The sequence below is a fragment of the Labeo rohita genome, chromosome 12 (assembly GCF_022985175.1).
Source record: "Labeo rohita strain BAU-BD-2019 chromosome 12, IGBB_LRoh.1.0, whole genome shotgun sequence".
NCBI classification, from domain to species: Eukaryota; Metazoa; Chordata; class Actinopteri; order Cypriniformes; family Cyprinidae; genus Labeo; species Labeo rohita.
Genome location: NC_066880.1, coordinates 13,533,107 through 13,550,946, shown reverse-complemented (window position 1 = coordinate 13,550,946; position 17,840 = coordinate 13,533,107). Strand labels below are relative to the sequence as shown.

Sequence of the window (17,840 nt, the reverse complement as noted above, 5' to 3'; positions counted from 1 at the left end):
AATATATTATATTATATAAAAATTTCATATTTGTAAGCAATAAAATTGCATATGTAACCTTCAAGGTCCAGATAAAAAATGAATAAATAAATTATTAATAATAATGAAATATATATTAATAATAATAATAATAAATATTTTATGTTTTTAAGTCCCCCATAACCTCTTAGTACAATGCAGTGTTGATACATTCTGTACTGTTCTCGTTTGCATGTTACTCAGAAAATAAAACGAATTTAAAAAAAAATTCTATATATATATATATATATATATATATATATATATTTTTTTTTTTTTTTTTTTTTTAATTAGTTTTATTTTCTGAGTCCTGGTTTGTAATATGGCTTGTGTGCTATTCACTGGTTGCTGACTGAAGGGACATAAAAAAATACATGATTAAAGATTACATATTGTAGTAAAATTGTAATGCAGTTTACATTAAATATATATATATATATATATATATATATATATATATATATATATATATATATATTTAGTTTTACAAGATTAAATATTACAAATTGTAATACAGTTTAAATTAAACAGACAAATCTGTATTAACACTAAACCACTTGTTTTGGATGCTGAGAACAAATATGTGTTATGATCTTCAGGGAAGCATAAAATATAAATAGAAGTTATTATTTGTAAATATAGCACAAGGCACTCGCTTGTGCCCTTCAATGGCAGTAGATGGCAGTACCGCCGTCGCATTCAGTACCGCCTGCTTTCAGTGAATCAACAGAGGAAGAAACCCCGACAGAAGCACACAATGCAGTTTGACTGCTACGGGTTATCCACCCAGGCTTCATGTATGTCTCAGCTTCCCATATAAAATGAAGAAATCCATTTCTCCCGTTTTGACGATCTGGACGAAAAGCAAGCGTTCATAAGTCAATTTTCAGGTTGCGCTTAAGAAAAAAACAGCTTCTGCTGCGGACACCGGCGAAATCTCCAGCTTGACCGCACAGAGTGGATCACACAGCGGGCCGCGGAAGGAGGTGCCCAGCCTGCGCTGACGGGGCTGCGCTCAACATCCGTGACGGTGCAACTCCAGCCCGAGGCCTTGGGGCCTGTTGTATATTATTATCGTTTTAAATGGAGGCTCGGACGAAAGCAGAAGCCAGAGGAAAATGGCCCTCTGTACAGCGCGAGTGGTGGGTGTGATTGGAAATATTGTTGTCGTTTTGTTCACCCCCGTGTCTTTCAGCATCATCAGTATAAAGATAAACAGAGTGGGTTCGTTTTAATTAAAAAAGAATGTAGTGTGTTTTATACTTGAGTTGCGATTTAAACCCATCGCACAGTGTCCTCTTTTCTCCTCTGCTCGTCATAGAAAGCTAATGAGCTAGTATCTTTCTTCATCTGACGGGTGTTGTTTTTTAATCCGCAAATAGACAAGTGGTCACGGGTCGTGTTGCGTTCATCGGTTGTATTCGTGTACTAAAATAAGTAATTAGTTTAATTTCCTCCTTAACTGTGAAGTGGAAGATGGGGTGTCAACGAACCACAGGCTAAATTGTTAGCTTGTTTTATTGGAGTCATATTAAACAGCTTTGGGCCGCTCGACAGATGTTTTAGAAGAGAAATAACGATCAAGACAACTGTACGACGAATGATTGATCTTTTAAAATGACATTTGATATGTGGTAAGGTGGTTCACGTAATGTTGGTTAGTGTTTGCTCACCAGGTTGTTTACACCGGATATATAATAATCGTTAAACAGTTGGCAATATCACAATCGAGTAATTTCCATAATGTAATTTATAATATAATAATCTAAAATGTTACGAATTTGATCGTTTTAAAGCGAGTTTTCTTTAATCCGCGATCGTAACCATGTTAGCTAACTAGCAAGCTAACATCGTCAGCTGAGAGAGCGATTTAATTCGTCGCTTTATTAAGCGATTTATCTGCTTCAGATACAGAAATAAGACTTGACTGAAACACTTAAGTCTATAAGGATTGCTTTTGTACCACAAATGGACTTTGCTTCTGCTGATCATCTTTCTTTTAATAAAGTTTACAAACGAAAACTCAGCCCTAACTTGTGAGGTAGCGTATTTTAGACACTATTCTCCTTTAGGGCATTAGGACGTGATAGTTATATCTTCCTACTTTAGTCATACATTTTATTTAGTCTAGTTTATGTGTTAAAAATGAAATCTTTCATCAGAAAATCACCGTGTTTTTCTTAGTTAACCAGCCATGTTGAATCTTTAAAAACCCGACTGCGCCACTGATCGGCAGTTTCTCCTTTTTTTTCTTCCTCAGATGAAAGTGACAATGTCTTGACAGAAAGACAATAAGTGGAATATCTAGAAGCTTTCATAATCGCTGTGTTATTGGATAAAACAAGCCTGGTGATGCCCAGACATGACTGTACTCAGACTGCAGTGCGCTCACACCATACAGCCTCCGCTGGACTCGATTAAATTATAAGACAGGAACCTTAAACCACATTTTCATCTGAGATCCACAACACTGGTCCTGGAGGCGTTGCTTTTTATTCAGTATCACTTGTAAAGTCTCCCAGGCCGGACCAGGGTGTGTTTTTATTAAGTGCCTTTGTACGGACATTGACATGGACGGTCCCAGTCGAAGCGGAGGCTTCAGGCAGAGCCGTCGCTCCCGCTCGCAGCGTGACCGAGAGCGGCGGCGGAGGAGAGCGGATCTCGCTGAGCACAGGGCCTCGTCGCCATCCTCGGCCTCGGACCAAGAACTCTGCAGAGGAGACTCACTGCTTCGTGCCGGTGGAGGAGAATGCAGACCCGGGTTCCCCGGTGCCAGACACCGACCTCCGCGTCGGAGGAAGCGAGAATCGGTGTCTTGCGAGGAGGATATCATCGATGGATTCGCCATAGCCAGCTTTATAAGCCTGGAGGCCTTGGAGGTTTGTGTGTTTATCCATCTTTCACTAGTCTGTGTTAAGTGTTTTGCTGTTTGCATATTAGTTTTAGTGCAAAATGTGCTGTATATGTACCTGATAGTTACGAAGTCAGTGTAAAATGAACAAATAGAGCTCATATATGTGCTGCTTTAACATGTTTTACTGTGTTATTTTGATAGATGGACTGTTCTCTAAAGCCTCCAGAACGTTCTGGCTTGTTCATGGGAAGAGGAATCAAAAGGAAGCGAGGACTGGATGAAAACGGAGGGCCTCTGTCAGAGCCGGAGGAAGGACCTCCTGCTACGTACACCAACAGTTGGGAGCAGCGCAGGAAGATCAAATCAAAGCTGAAGAGAAAGGGAGATGCTAAGGTTAGTGCACTAGTTTTATAACCCTTTATGGTCCAAAAACAACAAAACAATCCTGTATGTGCAAACTCCCATGACAGACATGTTTTGGGTGCAACACAAAACTATTTCTAGAATAGTCATGCACAGATGAGAGCCTGGTATAAATAAAATGATCATTGTAAAAGAAGTTTTCAATATTGAGCAGTCATGAAGTATCAGAAGCCGTATTGTTGGGGAAGTTAGTCGCAGTGGCTGGTCTAAACAAAATTTGCATCAGAATATGTTCTCGCTTTTTTTTTTAGCAGCAGTCAAAAGTTTTTTTTGACAGTACGGATGCTTAGAGAGCAGGATGGTTCTTAGTTTATGTATGTAAATGTTTGTGGATGTACAATTCAAAGGCAGCAAAAATTGCAATTAATAGTTTTAAGAAATAATGCCAAAAAGGAACTGCTAGGAACTCTAGGAAGTGTACGTGGTTATCGCCTAATGCAGTGTCTCAGAATGGCCAAATATTAGCTGATTGGTTATCTTTGCTTATCTATCTGCCTGTCACTATGTACTTTCTACTATCTCTATCTACTGTCAGCTGACCTTTATAATGCAAGACCAAAATAAATCTAGATATTTATTATTTTATACCATTGTTGTAATTACACATTTGCTACACTCTGTTCTTTTCACAGTGGTTTGACTTTGTCAAATGTCTGTTTCAGGTATCTGGGAATCACATGGAGACAGGATATATTGTGAGTTGTTTTTTTCCAGTGTGTTTTCTGTTTTCCCTGCTGTCCAAAAATGTGACTTTGAAATGTTTTCAGACTTTCAAAGCATATTGTGTTTCACATACTACTGTTCAAAAGTTTGTGTTCGCTAAGACTGTAAAATGTTTTTGAATGAACCCTTAATGTTCACCAAGGCTGCTTTTATTTGATTTAAAAAATAGTAAACTTCACAGTAATATTGTAAAATATTTTTACTGTTTAAAATAACTGAACATTTAATCTCTTCCTAGGATGGCAAAGCTGAATTCAGCAGCCAGCACTTCAGTCTTAAGAAATTATAAAAATATAAAAAATATATATATAATTCAGCCCTAATATTTCCGCCATGAAAGTAGCCAGAGAACCAGGAATGGCGTTAAACACAAACAAACTCCAGACTTCAGTGTCACGTGAACCAGAAATTTGATGTTGATTTTGTGCTCAAGCAAACATTTCTTAAATATTATCAATGCTGCTTAATAGTGTTGTGGAAACAGTGATACATTTTTTTCTGCATTCTTAAAGTAATAAAAAGTTCAATAGCAATTTTCTTTGCTGAATAAAAAATAATTTCTTTTGAAAAACTTTTGAGTGGTAGTGTATGTTTTTGTGTAGTAATTTATATATCATAAACAATTGAAATTCATACATTTTTCACACAAATGTATGCTATTACTTTAACTCTTATTTTTTTTAACCCACAGTGTGATACAGAGAGTGAATCAGGGGATAAGGTAAAATCTTTATTGTTGTTGAGTTTGCTTTATGTATTGTGATGTGTTTTTCCATTTTCATAATGACTTTACTCCCACTATTTAGGCTTCTGACAATATGGAGCCAGCATTCATCGTCTGCACAAGAGAAGGTAAATACTGTTCTAGCAGATGGTAGGGGTGGGAATTTTTCTGTACCTCACGATTCAATTCAAATTGATTTTTGGGGTCACATTTTGATTAAGAATCAAGTTGTTTTTTGTTTTTTTTCAGTCACGATTCACAATTTCTCATAATTGTTTTGTGCACACTGGACATCAAATGCACCAGTATTTTAATACAAAAACACACTGGTCTATAGTACGGATAGTCCTGACGCAAGAAATCTGTGTTTCCTATTAACTGTTAACTTCCTAATAAATCAAAAATATTTTACACTTCCCATTAGGGATGTGTCTGAATCATACCATGTTCAGAAAGGAAATGACGTGTACTACAGAATTCCTAAATACGACATGAGAGGAAAAAAAAAATATTATAGTGCTTTCTCTTAATTATATTATACTGTATATAAATTGCAGGCATCAGGGAGCCGTTATTAATATGCGGGCATTGAAATGCGTGCTTGCATTTTACCAAAGGCTATAGACTTTGGTTTTACTTTCACTTTCGAGATTTGCGATCACACGAAGTGGCAGTAGGCCTACTCACCACATATTTTGCAAGATTAGATGTTTGTCAATCAAACAACCATGTCACTTTAGTGGCTCCGTAGTTTTCTGTGCTTTTCAAATATGGATTCACTATTTGGGCACATCCCTACTTCTCATAATAATAAAAGATCAATAATTAATATATTTTTCCAAACACTTGCCCTCGCTGAAAATGGAGCTGGGTGTATTTGTTGCTGTTCTGTTCTGACATGCTGTTAATATTATATTAACTAGAAAATCAATTTTTGAGATTTGCGAATCGATACGAATCACTAGAACACTGAATCGCGATACATATGTGAATCAGTTTGAATTAGACAGTTGTGTTCATTTATATATGCCACATGCTTTTGTGAAATCCTACATGGAATTGTTTGATTATTTTTGTTATGATAAAGCATGGACGAGAGTATTGCATGCATTACATTGTAGCACTCTTATTTTTCCACAGCAGTTAACTCCAACTCTGCAAGTGCTGCTGCGGGCAACGGTTGCCCTCTCTTGCCCTCAAATAGCTCGCTACCCCTTCTGTCAGTCACACCTCGGGTCTCTGGCCTGGAGAGGAGTCAGGAGAGGAGTATGGAGCAGCCTTACCCTGAGCCCATCTCTACCTCATCCTCTCTGCCTAGCCTTGCAGCCCATTCTACTGCCTCTGTGTCCAACTCACTTCCTGAGCAGCGGAATGGAAATGGTGGTCCCCATCACCGCCATGATCCCAGCCCACCACAGCACAAACACAAGACTTTCCTCCCTTTCCATGGAAAGTCACAATCAATCTTCTCAGTGGGCAGCAACAGGTCAGTGTAGTGAAACAGCGTTTATGTATATTATGACTTCAATAATGCCCTCAGCATTCTGAAACCAATCATGCTGTTGAAGTTAATAGAATAATCTCTCACACCTGCAGTCTGCTCATGTATTGTCTCATGCATATTTTACACAAAAATGGAGCTGGCTCAAATTGGTTATTAAATTGGTTGGCTTCACACAGCTTTCAAGAGTAAGTGTACACCGTTTTTTTTTAAGCAAATTCATGTTTATTAGGGACTGGGTTGTACAGTGTTTTTGTATACCAAACACTACACTACAATTCAGATTTTTGGGGGTAATGGATAAAGTACATTTTATTATTATTTTTATTTTTTGCTGTTTTCCCTCACAGGCACAATTGTAAATATTGTAACTAGATACAAGTTATATATGTAAATATTAAAGGGATAGTTTACCCAAAAATGAAATTATGACATTAATTACTCATTCTTGTGTCGTTCCAAACCCGTAAGACCTTCGTTCTTCTTTGAAACACAAGTTAAGATATTTTTGAAGAAATCCAAGAGTTTTGACCCTGCATAGACAGCAACGCAACTACTAAGTTCAAGGCCCAGAAAGGTAGTAAGGACAGCAATAAAATAGTGCATGTGACGTCAGTGGTTCAACTTTAATTTTATGAAGCTATGAGAATACTTTTTGTGCACATAGAAAACAAAAATTTATTCATCAAAAGGAATGCACACGCATGTGTCGTCGTACTTTTGTGAACGTGCATTGAAGACTAACGAGGAAGAGAAGAAATTGTTGAATAAAGTCGTTATTTTTGGTTTCTTTGCACACAAAAAGCATTCTCGTAGCTTAAAAATGTAAATTCTCGTAGCATAAAATTACGGTTGAGCCGTATCACATGGACTATTTTAAAGATCTCCTTAGTACCTTTTTTTTGTCCGTTACCGTGTCAGTTGTGTTGTTGTCTATGGAGGGTCAGAAAGCTCTTGGATTTCATAAAAAATATCTTAAATTGCATTCTGAAGATAAACAAAAGGTATATGGGTTTAAAACGACATGAGGGTGAGTAATTAATGGCAGAATTTCCATTTCTGGGTGAACTATGCCTTTAAGTCTTATTTTATTAAATGCATAATTTAAAGTTGCAGTTCTTGCTCAGAAGAAGCTGCGATCTGCATCACATTTTTGCCATTATTCAAAAGTGTGTGTCTATTAATAAAAAAGACAGATTGTATTCCCTAAACATGTGATGTGGCATTTGTTTTCCATCAGGAGCAGTACCTCAGGCAAGCCTCCATCTTCGTCAGCCTCTTCTTCATCAATCAGACCACCAACTCCTGCTACAAGTGTGTCCCAAGCTCGAGGCCCAGGTGGTGTGGGCACAGTAATACCCTCCTCTCGACCAAGCCCTGGTGCTGTTTTCACGCCGTCCCCCAACCTTCCCCCACCACCTCCTCTCCTGCAAGTGTCACCACACCCTTCAGCAGGTAAACTTTACCTTTGTTATGCTACTGAAAAATATTAAATGCCAAGAGCTGTTATTTCATTTCCCTTATTGTTTGTTGTTAATGCAATATGTGTGTTGTTGTTCAGAAAGATGAAGTTCTTTCTTTTCTCTTTAATTAATAGATCAGGATCTGACAGACTCAAATGCTAGCTCTGCACCTGGAGGACCGTCTGTGTCAAGCTCGAGCTCTGGGACGTCCAGCAGATCCTCACAGGCCCAAACGTCCATCCCTACAATGGCCTACCAGTTCCATCAGCACAATCACCAGCACCAGCACACTCATACACACCAACACTTCTTACATCCCACAGCTGCACCACCACCACTGGTGAGGAGTCAACTATAGCCCATGGATGGCTAGTTTCAGAAAGTGGCTGATTATGAAATTCCATGCTTTGACATTTCTCTTGTGCTTGTTATATTTCAGTTTGATAAGTATCCAGGAAAAATAGACGGCCTCTTTCGACACCCAGTAAGTTGTATTGAATTTGTATGAAGATTAATTTAAATCTGCTTGGCAGTTTTTAAACTTGCTCAGTATCTACCATTTTCTTTAATGCGAAAGTAAATCTGCGGGTGAAATTTCTGGTACATTAGCTGCTACAGGGAGATAGTGAGAAGAATACAAACCAGTGTGGTCATAATTAAGAAAATACATTAAAGGAAAAATCCACTTCCAAAACAAAGATTTACATATAATGTACTCACCCTCTTGTTATCCAAGATGTTCATGTTTTTCTTTCTTCAGTCGTAAAGAAATTGTTTTTTGAGAAAAACATTTCTGCGTTTTTCTCCATATAATGGACTGGTATGGTGCCACGATTTTGAATTTCCAAAAGGCAGTTTAAATGCGGCTTCAAACGATCCCAAATGTGGTTGTAAATGATCCCAGCTGAGTTTTGGAGTTTTTAAGTTTTGGAAGTGGACTTCCCCTTTAAAATAACATGGTAAGATGCACCAATTTGGAATATCAAGAGGCAAAACAAGCTGTTTTGTACAGCTAAAAATAGCTGGACGCAGATGGGGCCGGAAGCCAGACCCATAAAATTTACAAATTGCTGCACCCGCTCTTACGGGAAGAAAGAGGTGGATAGCAAGTCTCTATGAAACAAACAAGTGCTTCTAGTTTGTGATTGTTATTAATTTCTTTTCTCTCCTACAAGTTTTTTCCTCAGTATCCACCCCCAGTGCCCGTTCTTCCGCCCACAGGACCTTTCAGTTCATTGCATGGAGCTTTTCAGCCTAAGGTAGGAGTTGCTTGTCATTTAGTCTGTGTTTTGAATATTAAAATCTAAAAGCTTTTTGGATAAATATTAAAATCAGGTGAAGAATGCTTGCATATTACCACAATATCTAGTGATCCTTGGGAGCTAATAATGTACTGTCTGCTAGCCACACAAGAGCATTAAAAAGAACAACCACTTCATCAAACATTTAGCAGTAGTCAGCATATTTACCCAGTAATGTACACAACTGTTCAAAAGAAAAGAAATTAATACTTTTATTCAGCAGGGATGCATTAAAGAAGTTCACTTCCAGAATGATTTTTTTTTTTTTAATAATTTACACACCCCCTTGTCATCCAGGATGTTCATGTCTTTCTTTCTTTAGTTGCAAAGAAAGCTCTTTGAGGAAAACATTCCAGGATTTTTCTTCATAAAGTGGACTTCACTGGGGATCAACGGGTGGAAGTTTAGTGTAGCTTCAAAGGGCTCCACATGATCGCAGCTGAGAAATAAGGGTCTCATCTAGCAAAATGATTGGTCATTTTCTTTAAAAAATAATAATAATAATAATAATAAATGTATATACATTTTAACCACAAATGCTAATCTTACACTAGTTCTTTGATGCGTACGTGTATATTCACGCGCTGCGTAATCACACTGGATAAGTCACATGCAGTTAGTTCTTCATCTGTGTGCTCTGGTTAAAAAACGTAGGGTAGGGATTTTTTCCCTCTAACCTCAAAATCGTCCTACATCATTGTTTTGCCTTTTTTGTAAAGGCCGTTTGACTTACTTCCACGTCCATCACGTGTGCGTGATTACATAGTACGTGAGGTTGAGCTAGTACAAGATGAGCATTTGTGGTTAAAAAGTATTTGTATTTAAATGATCAGTCGTTTCGATGGGATCGTTTAGGGCCATTGAAGCTGCATTGAAACTGCAGTTTGAACCTTCAACTCATTGGTCCCCATTGAAGTCCACTATATGGAGAAAAATCCTGGAATGTTTTCTTCAAAAACCTTAATTTCTTTTCAACTGAACAAAAACGTGAACATCTTGGATGACATGGAAGCGAGTAAATCATCAGGAAATTTTCATTCTGGAAGTTAACGTCTACTTTAAATTGATCAAAGGTGACATTAAAGACATAGTTAACCCAAAAATGAAAATTGCCATTAAATACTCCTCTTCATGTCGTTCCAAACCCTTCATTCATCTTTGGAACACAACGTCCATCTCTCTTAGTTCACCGTCTGTATATTCTGGTTTGAATAAGTAAGGCTGGGTGGTAAATTGCAAGCCATCATCTCTGTCGAAATCTTCAGATATGTTTACAAAGACAATTGTATGTACAGCATTCATCTTTCTCTGCTTGTAAACAAGACGTGGCACTTCCGGGTTGTGCGCCAGAACGCCAGCTACTGCATCAGCAGCACCACACGTGTACGTTGTGTTACTCCTAAACGCGTGGCAGAGACTGACACGGAAGATAAGAAACTCTTGAATGAAGTCATCATTTTCATTTTCTTTGTGCACAAAGTATTCTCATAGCTTCATAAAATTAAGGTTAACCACTGATGTCACATGACTATTATAACAATGTCCTTACTACCTTTCTGGGCCTTGAACATGAAATTCATGTTGCCGTCTATGTAGGGTCAGAAAGCTCTTAAATTTAATCCGAAATATCTTAAGGTCTTGCAGGTTTGGAATGACATGAGGATGTGCAATTAATGACAGAATTATGTTTTTTTGGGGTGGACTATCACTTTAAAGACATTTATAATGTTACAAAATAAATAAACTACCAATTTGACCATTATATTCATCAAAGAATCCTGAAAAATGTTAGCATGCATGTTATTGCTCAGATGAGCGCTGCTTATAAGGAAATATTGTTGCATCATAAATGACATAAATGAAGTTTATCCTGGTTGGTGATAAGAGAGAATAGTATTTTCTGTTGGTTTTAAGCAGTAGTATGTAGCCTACAGGCTGAAGGTGCAAATATTCAGTGGTATAATGTTTGTTTGTTTTTTGTTGTGATGGTACAGCCATTAAAAATCTATGGCTTATATTTAAGACAAGATATTCTGAGGTCTAAAAATTCAAGTATGTTAGAGTATGAGCCATTCATTTTTTAATTCAAGGACAATCTGATTTGTCAGGATGAACACCTTAAGTGAGTTCAAGCCAATGTTTGGCACCAAACCAATCACATTTTGTCCTGTTCTTATTTTGAGCCCATGAAGTGGGTTTGAATAGTTTATTGTTATTGACAGCTTGTTGCTCTTCAGGGAGCTGCTCCAGAGATGGCTGCTGGTTTGGGAGTTGTACCGCCCCACCTTCCACCCAAAGCTCCAAGGGTAAAGATGCTCTGTCATGTATATTCACACCTTACAACTTATAGAGACTTTAGTATTAATAATTTATGGTGTTTGTGTGTCCACAGCTAACAGACCCATTTGCACCACCACCAAAAGTCAGTAATGTAAGTTTAATCTTTTGTTTTGTTCTTGATCTATTTTACTTGTTGGCCTCTAAATGACTAGCGGCCAATTTTTTCTAACTGTTTGGATGGTCTCTTTACAGAAACCTGGAAAATGGTGCGCTATGCATGTCCGTGTTGCTTGGATGATTCTAAGGCATCAAGAAAAAGTCAAGGTTTTTGCATTCATCTGAGTTTATTTTTAGTTTGAATGCAAAAAAAAAACAATAATCACTAAATGGTTAAATTATTTCCTGGTATTTTACTTTTAAAAAGTCTAACATACAGTAAAATTGAAGTGTTTTTAAATTAAAGTGGCATCAGTCCTGTTGACCACCGTTCTTTTGCTTTCTTTCTCAGCTTATGCACGCTGATCCACAAAAGCTGGACTTCCGTAATGACCTGTTGCCTCGACTTCCTGGCCCTGGAATTGGTGGACTAGGACCACTTGGCGGTCCCCTCGCCCCAGCCCCTGATCTTACAAGACCAGGAGGCTTGTTTGCAGCTGCTGGTGGGTTATACTTACACTTATTTCTGCAAATAATTTAGGAATTCTGCAGGTGATATAAGCCTGTGGTTGTTCTTAAGCTTTGATTGCTTTTAAGCTACCTTAAATAACAGTTTTCAGGTATAAAATACTTTGACAGCACTACTGAAGGATTTTTACAGCACTACTGTGCTGGCATACGAGGGCTCTAAATTAGGCTTAAGGAGGTTATAAAGCCCAAACTTGGCTAAATGTCAACACTCAATGGTAGTCCATTTATGGGTGTTTAAGTTTTTGTCTGAGTTGACCCATGTCTTCTCAGGTGGAGTCAATCCGTCCTCCACACCATTCATGCCTCCATCAACGCCCCATTCCTCTTTCCTCACCTCAGCAGCACATCTGGGTAAGAGACTGTCTCTGAAAAAGTAGAGGCATCGAAAGCAAATGTGACCCATGCTGCTCTTGTTGCTCTGTGCAGTTTTGTTCTTCAGGCTTGCTTCATTTGCTAGCTTTGTAGAGCATAATTTCCTCTGCGTTTAGTTAAACAATCGCGGCTGATTTTATCACTAATGGCCGGGTTTCGTGTTACAGACCCATATGTTCGTTCACCCTCCTTCGCTTCTTTGGGAGCCCTGAGTTCTGGTGCCTTTGGAGGCCTAGGCAGCCCCACGATAGGTTTGTCATGCTATTTTGTTCATTAAGAATATGTATTAAAGTGACGGTTCACCCAAAAATGAAACTTCTGTCATTAATTATTCACCGTCATGTCGTTCCAAACCCGTAAGACCTTCGTTTATCTTCTGAACACTGCTTGCATGGACGTTTTATCAATGTGCTTGCTACCTTTCTGGGCATTGAATGTGGTACGGCTTTAAAAAAAAATAAAGGTGCTTTAAAATGTTCTTCACAGCGATGCCATAGAACAGGGGTGGCGAACTCCGGTTCTGGAGAGCCGCAACCGTGCAGAGTTCAGCTCCAATCCTAATTAAAACTCACCTGCCTGTTGCTTTCTAGTAACCCTTCAGACCTTAATTAGCTTGTTCAGGTGCGTTTGAAGCAAAACTATGCAGGGCTGTGTCTCTCCAGGACCATTTTTGGTTCCACAAAGAACCATTCAGTCAAAGGTTCTTTAAAGAACCATCTCTTTCTTACCTGTTTATAATCTGAAGAACCTTCTTTCGCCACAAACAACCTTTTGTGAAACAGAAAGGTTCTACAGATGTTAAAGGAACCATTTAGAAAAAAGAACAACTTTATTTTTTAGAAAGTGTTGTACCATTGCTGTCTATGCAGGCTCTTGGATTTCATCAAAAATATCTTATTTGTGTTCCAAAAATGATGACATGAGTTTGTAACTACATGAGGGTGTGTAATTAATGACAGAATTTTCATTTTTGGGTGAACTATCCCTTTAATCAATCGAATAATTCTAACACGGTGGTTCTCAACCTTTTTGACTACAAGGCAGTTTTAAGTGGTTTACTGGATAACAATTTTTTTTTTAATATATTTTATTCAAAACTTGGCATAACTAACTCAGTTTACATGTCTTTTCCAGTGGAATTCCTGGTTCTCAAAGAAATTTTTTTTTGATATATCTTGATTTTTAATTGTGTTGTCTTGTATTAAATCATTTAAGTCACTTTCAGTTTGCAGAGGCCCTTGGTTGAGAATCACTGCTCTAATGTGAATGTGTTGGTGTTCTAACACTTCCAAAGTTATTAAAAGGTTTTGCAGAGTTTAATTTACATAGTGTTTTATCTGTCGCATTCTGTTCTCAGCCAAAGACTAATCAGATGTTATACGTTTTCTTTTAGTTGCCAATGTGTTTGGACATAAGACAGAGCCCTCTGCAAGTGCAGCTGGAGGACTGGGTAACCCCCATGATCCATGGAATCGTCTGCATGTTACCCCTGCCTCTTTCCCCTCTGGATCATCCTGGGCAAAACAACCAGAGAGAAAAGATGACAGAGGAAAAGATGTGGAGAGAAGAGAACCGACTCACATAAAAGATGAAAAGGACAGGTATGACTTCCAGCTTTTTTATGCTGGCTTGTTGTCATTAGGTAGATTTCAAAGGGGCTTTTAAGATCAAAAGTGAATTATCGCATCTACAACTTGACACATACTTAACTGGTTTAATACTGTTTCACACAGAGACAGCCTCTTGTATGGACGCCTGCAAGTGCGAATGTCACCTGGTGTCCCATCCCTCAAGCACCGCAGCAACACCCCCAGTTCACATATAAATGGCTTGGTCCCGCTGAGTGGAAGTGGAGTTCAATCAGATGCCCAAAGCAGAGAGCGTGAAAGAGAACGAGAAAGGGAGTCCGACAAGAGACAGCATTCAGCATCCAGGGCACCAGTGTCAGCTTCCTCGGCAGCACCAGACAGACCTCGATCTTCAACATCATCTATTCTCACAAGCTCTCCTTCTAATGTTCCCTTAGCCCCCTCTCCTCTGGATTTGTTTCACAGACAGCCACCACACTCACTCAGCACAGAGTCCAGCCATTCTTCGCAACGAGAGAACAATGGTCCAGCCTCATCTAGTTTGCTTCCAGTCAAGAAACCTGATCGTACCACAACTCCGGTATCCAAACCTGCACTTGGTCTAAATTCTGGGTTGCTCCTTAAGGTCAAAGAAGAGCGTAAGGAGGAGCCTGATCCAGTGCCCATCTCCTTAACGCATCCCGCAGTACCCTCACACAACTTTGAACGGCCTAATAGTCGGCACCCACCTCATCCATCCACCCCTTCCTCAACCCTCTCATTGACACCTACTGGCATGCCTCTTCCTCCACCAACTCCGCACCCTCCCCACCATCACCTGTCCCTCTTAGATCGTTCACGGGCTATCGATCCTTATCTTGGTGGTGCTGGAGGCTCAGCTGGACTGGTATTAGGTGCTGCAGCTGATCGTTTCCCACCACATCCTCATGGTCCTCCACAAGGTCATTCCCAAGCCACTCACAGCTTTCCCTGGGACCATTGGAGGGATCTGGCCGCTCAGCAGCAACGCAGGGAAGTATTGGCGCTGAGGTCAGATCCCCACCTTGCACTTCGCTCTGATCCACACTTGAGATTTCTCCAGCATCAGCAGGTACAGCGTTACTTGGAGGCCGAGAGAGCTGCAGTAGCGGCAGCTGTGGCGACCAGCCCGCACCATCCACCAGCACCTACCTCTACGTCCTCTGCTTCATCCTCAGCCGGCAGGCCAGAGTTCGGTTTGATATCCCACCCGTTCGATGAGGAACAACGTGCTCAGTTACTGCGGGAAGACTTGGAGAGAGCGCGGTACTTTAGCATGCATCCACATTCGCACCTGCCCGGACCTCACCTTGCTAGCCCGTCTCATGCCCATCTAGAACAGCCTTTTGCAGGGCTGCTATCCCACTCTCACCTCCAACCAGCTGGAGCCTCTGCACAAGCATCGCATCACCCTGGCCTCTACTCCAGACTGGGACCTCTGCATTCACACCCTCACTTACCTAATGGCATTTTAACCAAGGCACCACCAGGTCTAGTTGGGGCATTGACGGTTGGGGCTCCACCACCTCTCATTCCATCTGTGAACAGATCTGCTACTCCACCCCGTGGTCCCAGACTTGGGGCAGGAGACTTGGCCCTTTTTACCACACATAAAGATGGAGAGTCCAGATAGTACTAGGTAAAGCTCGAGGAGCTTCCAGAACTGAAGAAACTGCTCCTTACACGGCAAGATTTTGCAAGCTTCGGTGACCATACACAAGTGTTGAAACAACCTGGGGAGTGAACGGAGACACTTTCCAGGGCTGTTTGATATATTTATCCACTGTGGTTAAGTTGGTGCAATTAAGGTACTCTCTTCCTGTGCCCTGGTTTTTATATAGGGTTTTCTTTACAAAGAGGCCTGTGGATGTTCAGAGACTATTCATTACTGCTAATATGAAGACAGGTTGTTTTGAAGAGTGATGGATCAAAAATTGTGAACTTGTTTGTCTTGGTGAACTTAAGGAAAACCTACTGTAGAGTTGCGGTCCTCAGCTTTGCATTTGAAGAAAGAGAAATCGGACCCTTGCTGAAGTAGTCTGAATCAGCACTGTTGGGAAATGTATGAATTAAAAAAGAAACACATGGTCCACTTTCTGCTTTAAATATTCAAGTCATCCATCAAACAACTTCCATGAACATCAGAATGAACTTAAGATTTATTTTATTCTTTAAAAAAAAAAGTTATTATGAACTGTACATCTTGTTGGATAATATTTTAAAATTCAAAGGGAAAGAACTGTCTCCCATTCATTAGTCTGACTCGGTACAAGAAGCTGGGCCAGAATATAGTAGAATAGTGATATTGCTTTTGTAATAATTATTGTTAACATTAATTACCTTCCATAATAAATATATTCACTGTTTATGTTATAATGTCATGTTTCAGGTCTCACCAAATGCACTCACTTGTTGAAACGAGTCTGTTGTCCAGCAAAGCACTACAGTGATATCGCTCCAATATACTGGTTATGTCAAAACCTGTGTACTGAGGATGTATCAAAGCCAGCCTCTACGGTTCAGAGAACTGTATATCTTCATACTTTGGGAGAGGTGTGTGTGTGTGTGTCTCTCTGTGTGTGTTATTTCTATGTTTTCCACAGTTGAAGCCTTTGGAAGTCTCCAACAGCCATCGCCCAAACACACACACGGAGCGCAACGAGGCATCTGTCGACTGGACAAAAGGAGTGCAGCTAAACTATAGGATTAGAAAGACTCTTGAGATACAGGACATTCTGGATTAATTATTTGAGCAAAACAATTTTATACATTTTAAATATGTCCCTCTCCCCTTGAAAAGAAAACCACAAAGATTAATTATTAAAAATGGTTGGTTATTTACATGTGTGGTAGTGTATTGATTTGTGTAGATATAAATGGTGTGTTACTGTCACTTCAATTTCAGGGCCAAACTCTGACTTATCTAGGCTTACATCTGGGCTTATTACCAAACATCTTACACTTGTTACTATAAGCCATGAGATCAAACATTTTGGGTCATAAATGTCTATTGAGACATTTGCTATTAAAAAAATATATATTTAACCTAAAGTTAGTTAATTATGTCATACACTACCAATGTTTTTTTTTTTCTCTTCTGCTCACCAAGCCTGCATTTGATTCAAAGTACAGTAAAAAAAAAATACTATTTAAAATAACTGTTAAATATATTTTAAAATGTAATTTATTCCTGTGATTTCAAAGCTGAATTTTTAGCATCATGACTCCAGTCAAAAGATCCTTTAGAAATCATTCTAATATTCTGATTTGTTTCTCAAAAAACATTTATTATGTTGAAAACATAAGTAGAATTTTTTTTCAGGGTTCTTTGATGGATAGAAAGTTCAGAAGAAGCATTTATAACATTGTAAATGTCTTTATCATCACTTTGGATAAATTTAAAGCATCCTTGCTAAATAAAAACATACATTTCTATAAAAAAATTATAGTTACTTCAAGCTTTGGAATGGTCCAATAGCATTTTATTTCAGATAAATGCTGATTTTTGGATCTTTCTACCATTAAAGTACCTGAAAAAATGTACTCAGCTGTTTTAAATATTGATATTAATAATAAATGTTTCTTGAACAGCAAATCAGAATTTTATAATGATTTCTGAAGGATCATGTGACACTGAAGACTGGAGTAATGATGCTGAAATTTTATTTTAAATAGAAAAATATTTCAAAATTCTACTGTGCTGTATTTTAAATCAAATAAATGCAGGTTTGGTGAGCACAAGAGACTTAAAAATATTTAAATATTGATATTTGATATTTACAATTAATAAAGAAATTAAAAAACAAGGTGAATTTCCAGTAACAGCTGAGGTCTGTGCAGCAGAAGCCTGCAGTGAGGGAAGCGCGCGCTGAAGCACGTCTCGCGAG

At 38.8% G+C, this 17,840-nt stretch overlaps 1 protein-coding gene across 5 annotated transcripts; it reads left to right on the top strand.

Moving 5' to 3' along the window:
- The first annotated feature begins 743 nt into the window (after window positions 1-743).
- Window positions 744-16,794, top strand: fbrs (fibrosin). Of its 5 annotated transcripts, none has more exons than XM_051124229.1 (19): window positions 745-1,160; window positions 2,279-2,897; window positions 3,074-3,265; window positions 3,958-3,990; window positions 4,710-4,739; window positions 4,825-4,870; window positions 5,883-6,228; window positions 7,484-7,698; window positions 7,841-8,046; window positions 8,146-8,190; window positions 8,882-8,965; window positions 11,245-11,313; window positions 11,400-11,438; window positions 11,540-11,611; window positions 11,796-11,946; window positions 12,245-12,325; window positions 12,514-12,597; window positions 13,740-13,947; window positions 14,080-16,794. In XM_051124229.1, the coding sequence occupies exons 2-19, from the start codon at window positions 2,589-2,591 to the stop codon at window positions 15,584-15,586; spliced, it is 3,717 nt and encodes a 1,238-aa protein (XP_050980186.1). In that variant the 5' UTR covers window positions 745-1,160; window positions 2,279-2,588; the 3' UTR covers window positions 15,587-16,794. The 5 variants fall into 5 exon arrangements, with proteins under 5 accessions (XP_050980189.1, XP_050980186.1, XP_050980185.1 ...); XM_051124228.1 differs by having other exon boundaries at window positions 11,230-11,313; XM_051124231.1 differs by lacking the exon at window positions 12,245-12,325.
- The last annotated feature ends 1,046 nt before the right edge of the window (window positions 16,795-17,840 follow it).

Excerpts from the sequence above, each read along its gene's own strand:
- fbrs (XM_051124228.1), top strand. The coding sequence starts at position 2,589 with ATGGACGGTCCCAGTCGAAGCGGAGGCTTCAGGCAGAGCCGTCGCTCC. Across the intron at positions 6,229-7,483 it reads TTCTCAGTGGGCAGCAACAG|GAGCAGTACCTCAGGCAAGC; the intron begins GTCAGTGTAGTG and ends GTTTTCCATCAG. Across the intron at positions 12,598-13,739 it reads CCTAGGCAGCCCCACGATAG|TTGCCAATGTGTTTGGACAT; the intron begins GTTTGTCATGCT and ends GTTTTCTTTTAG.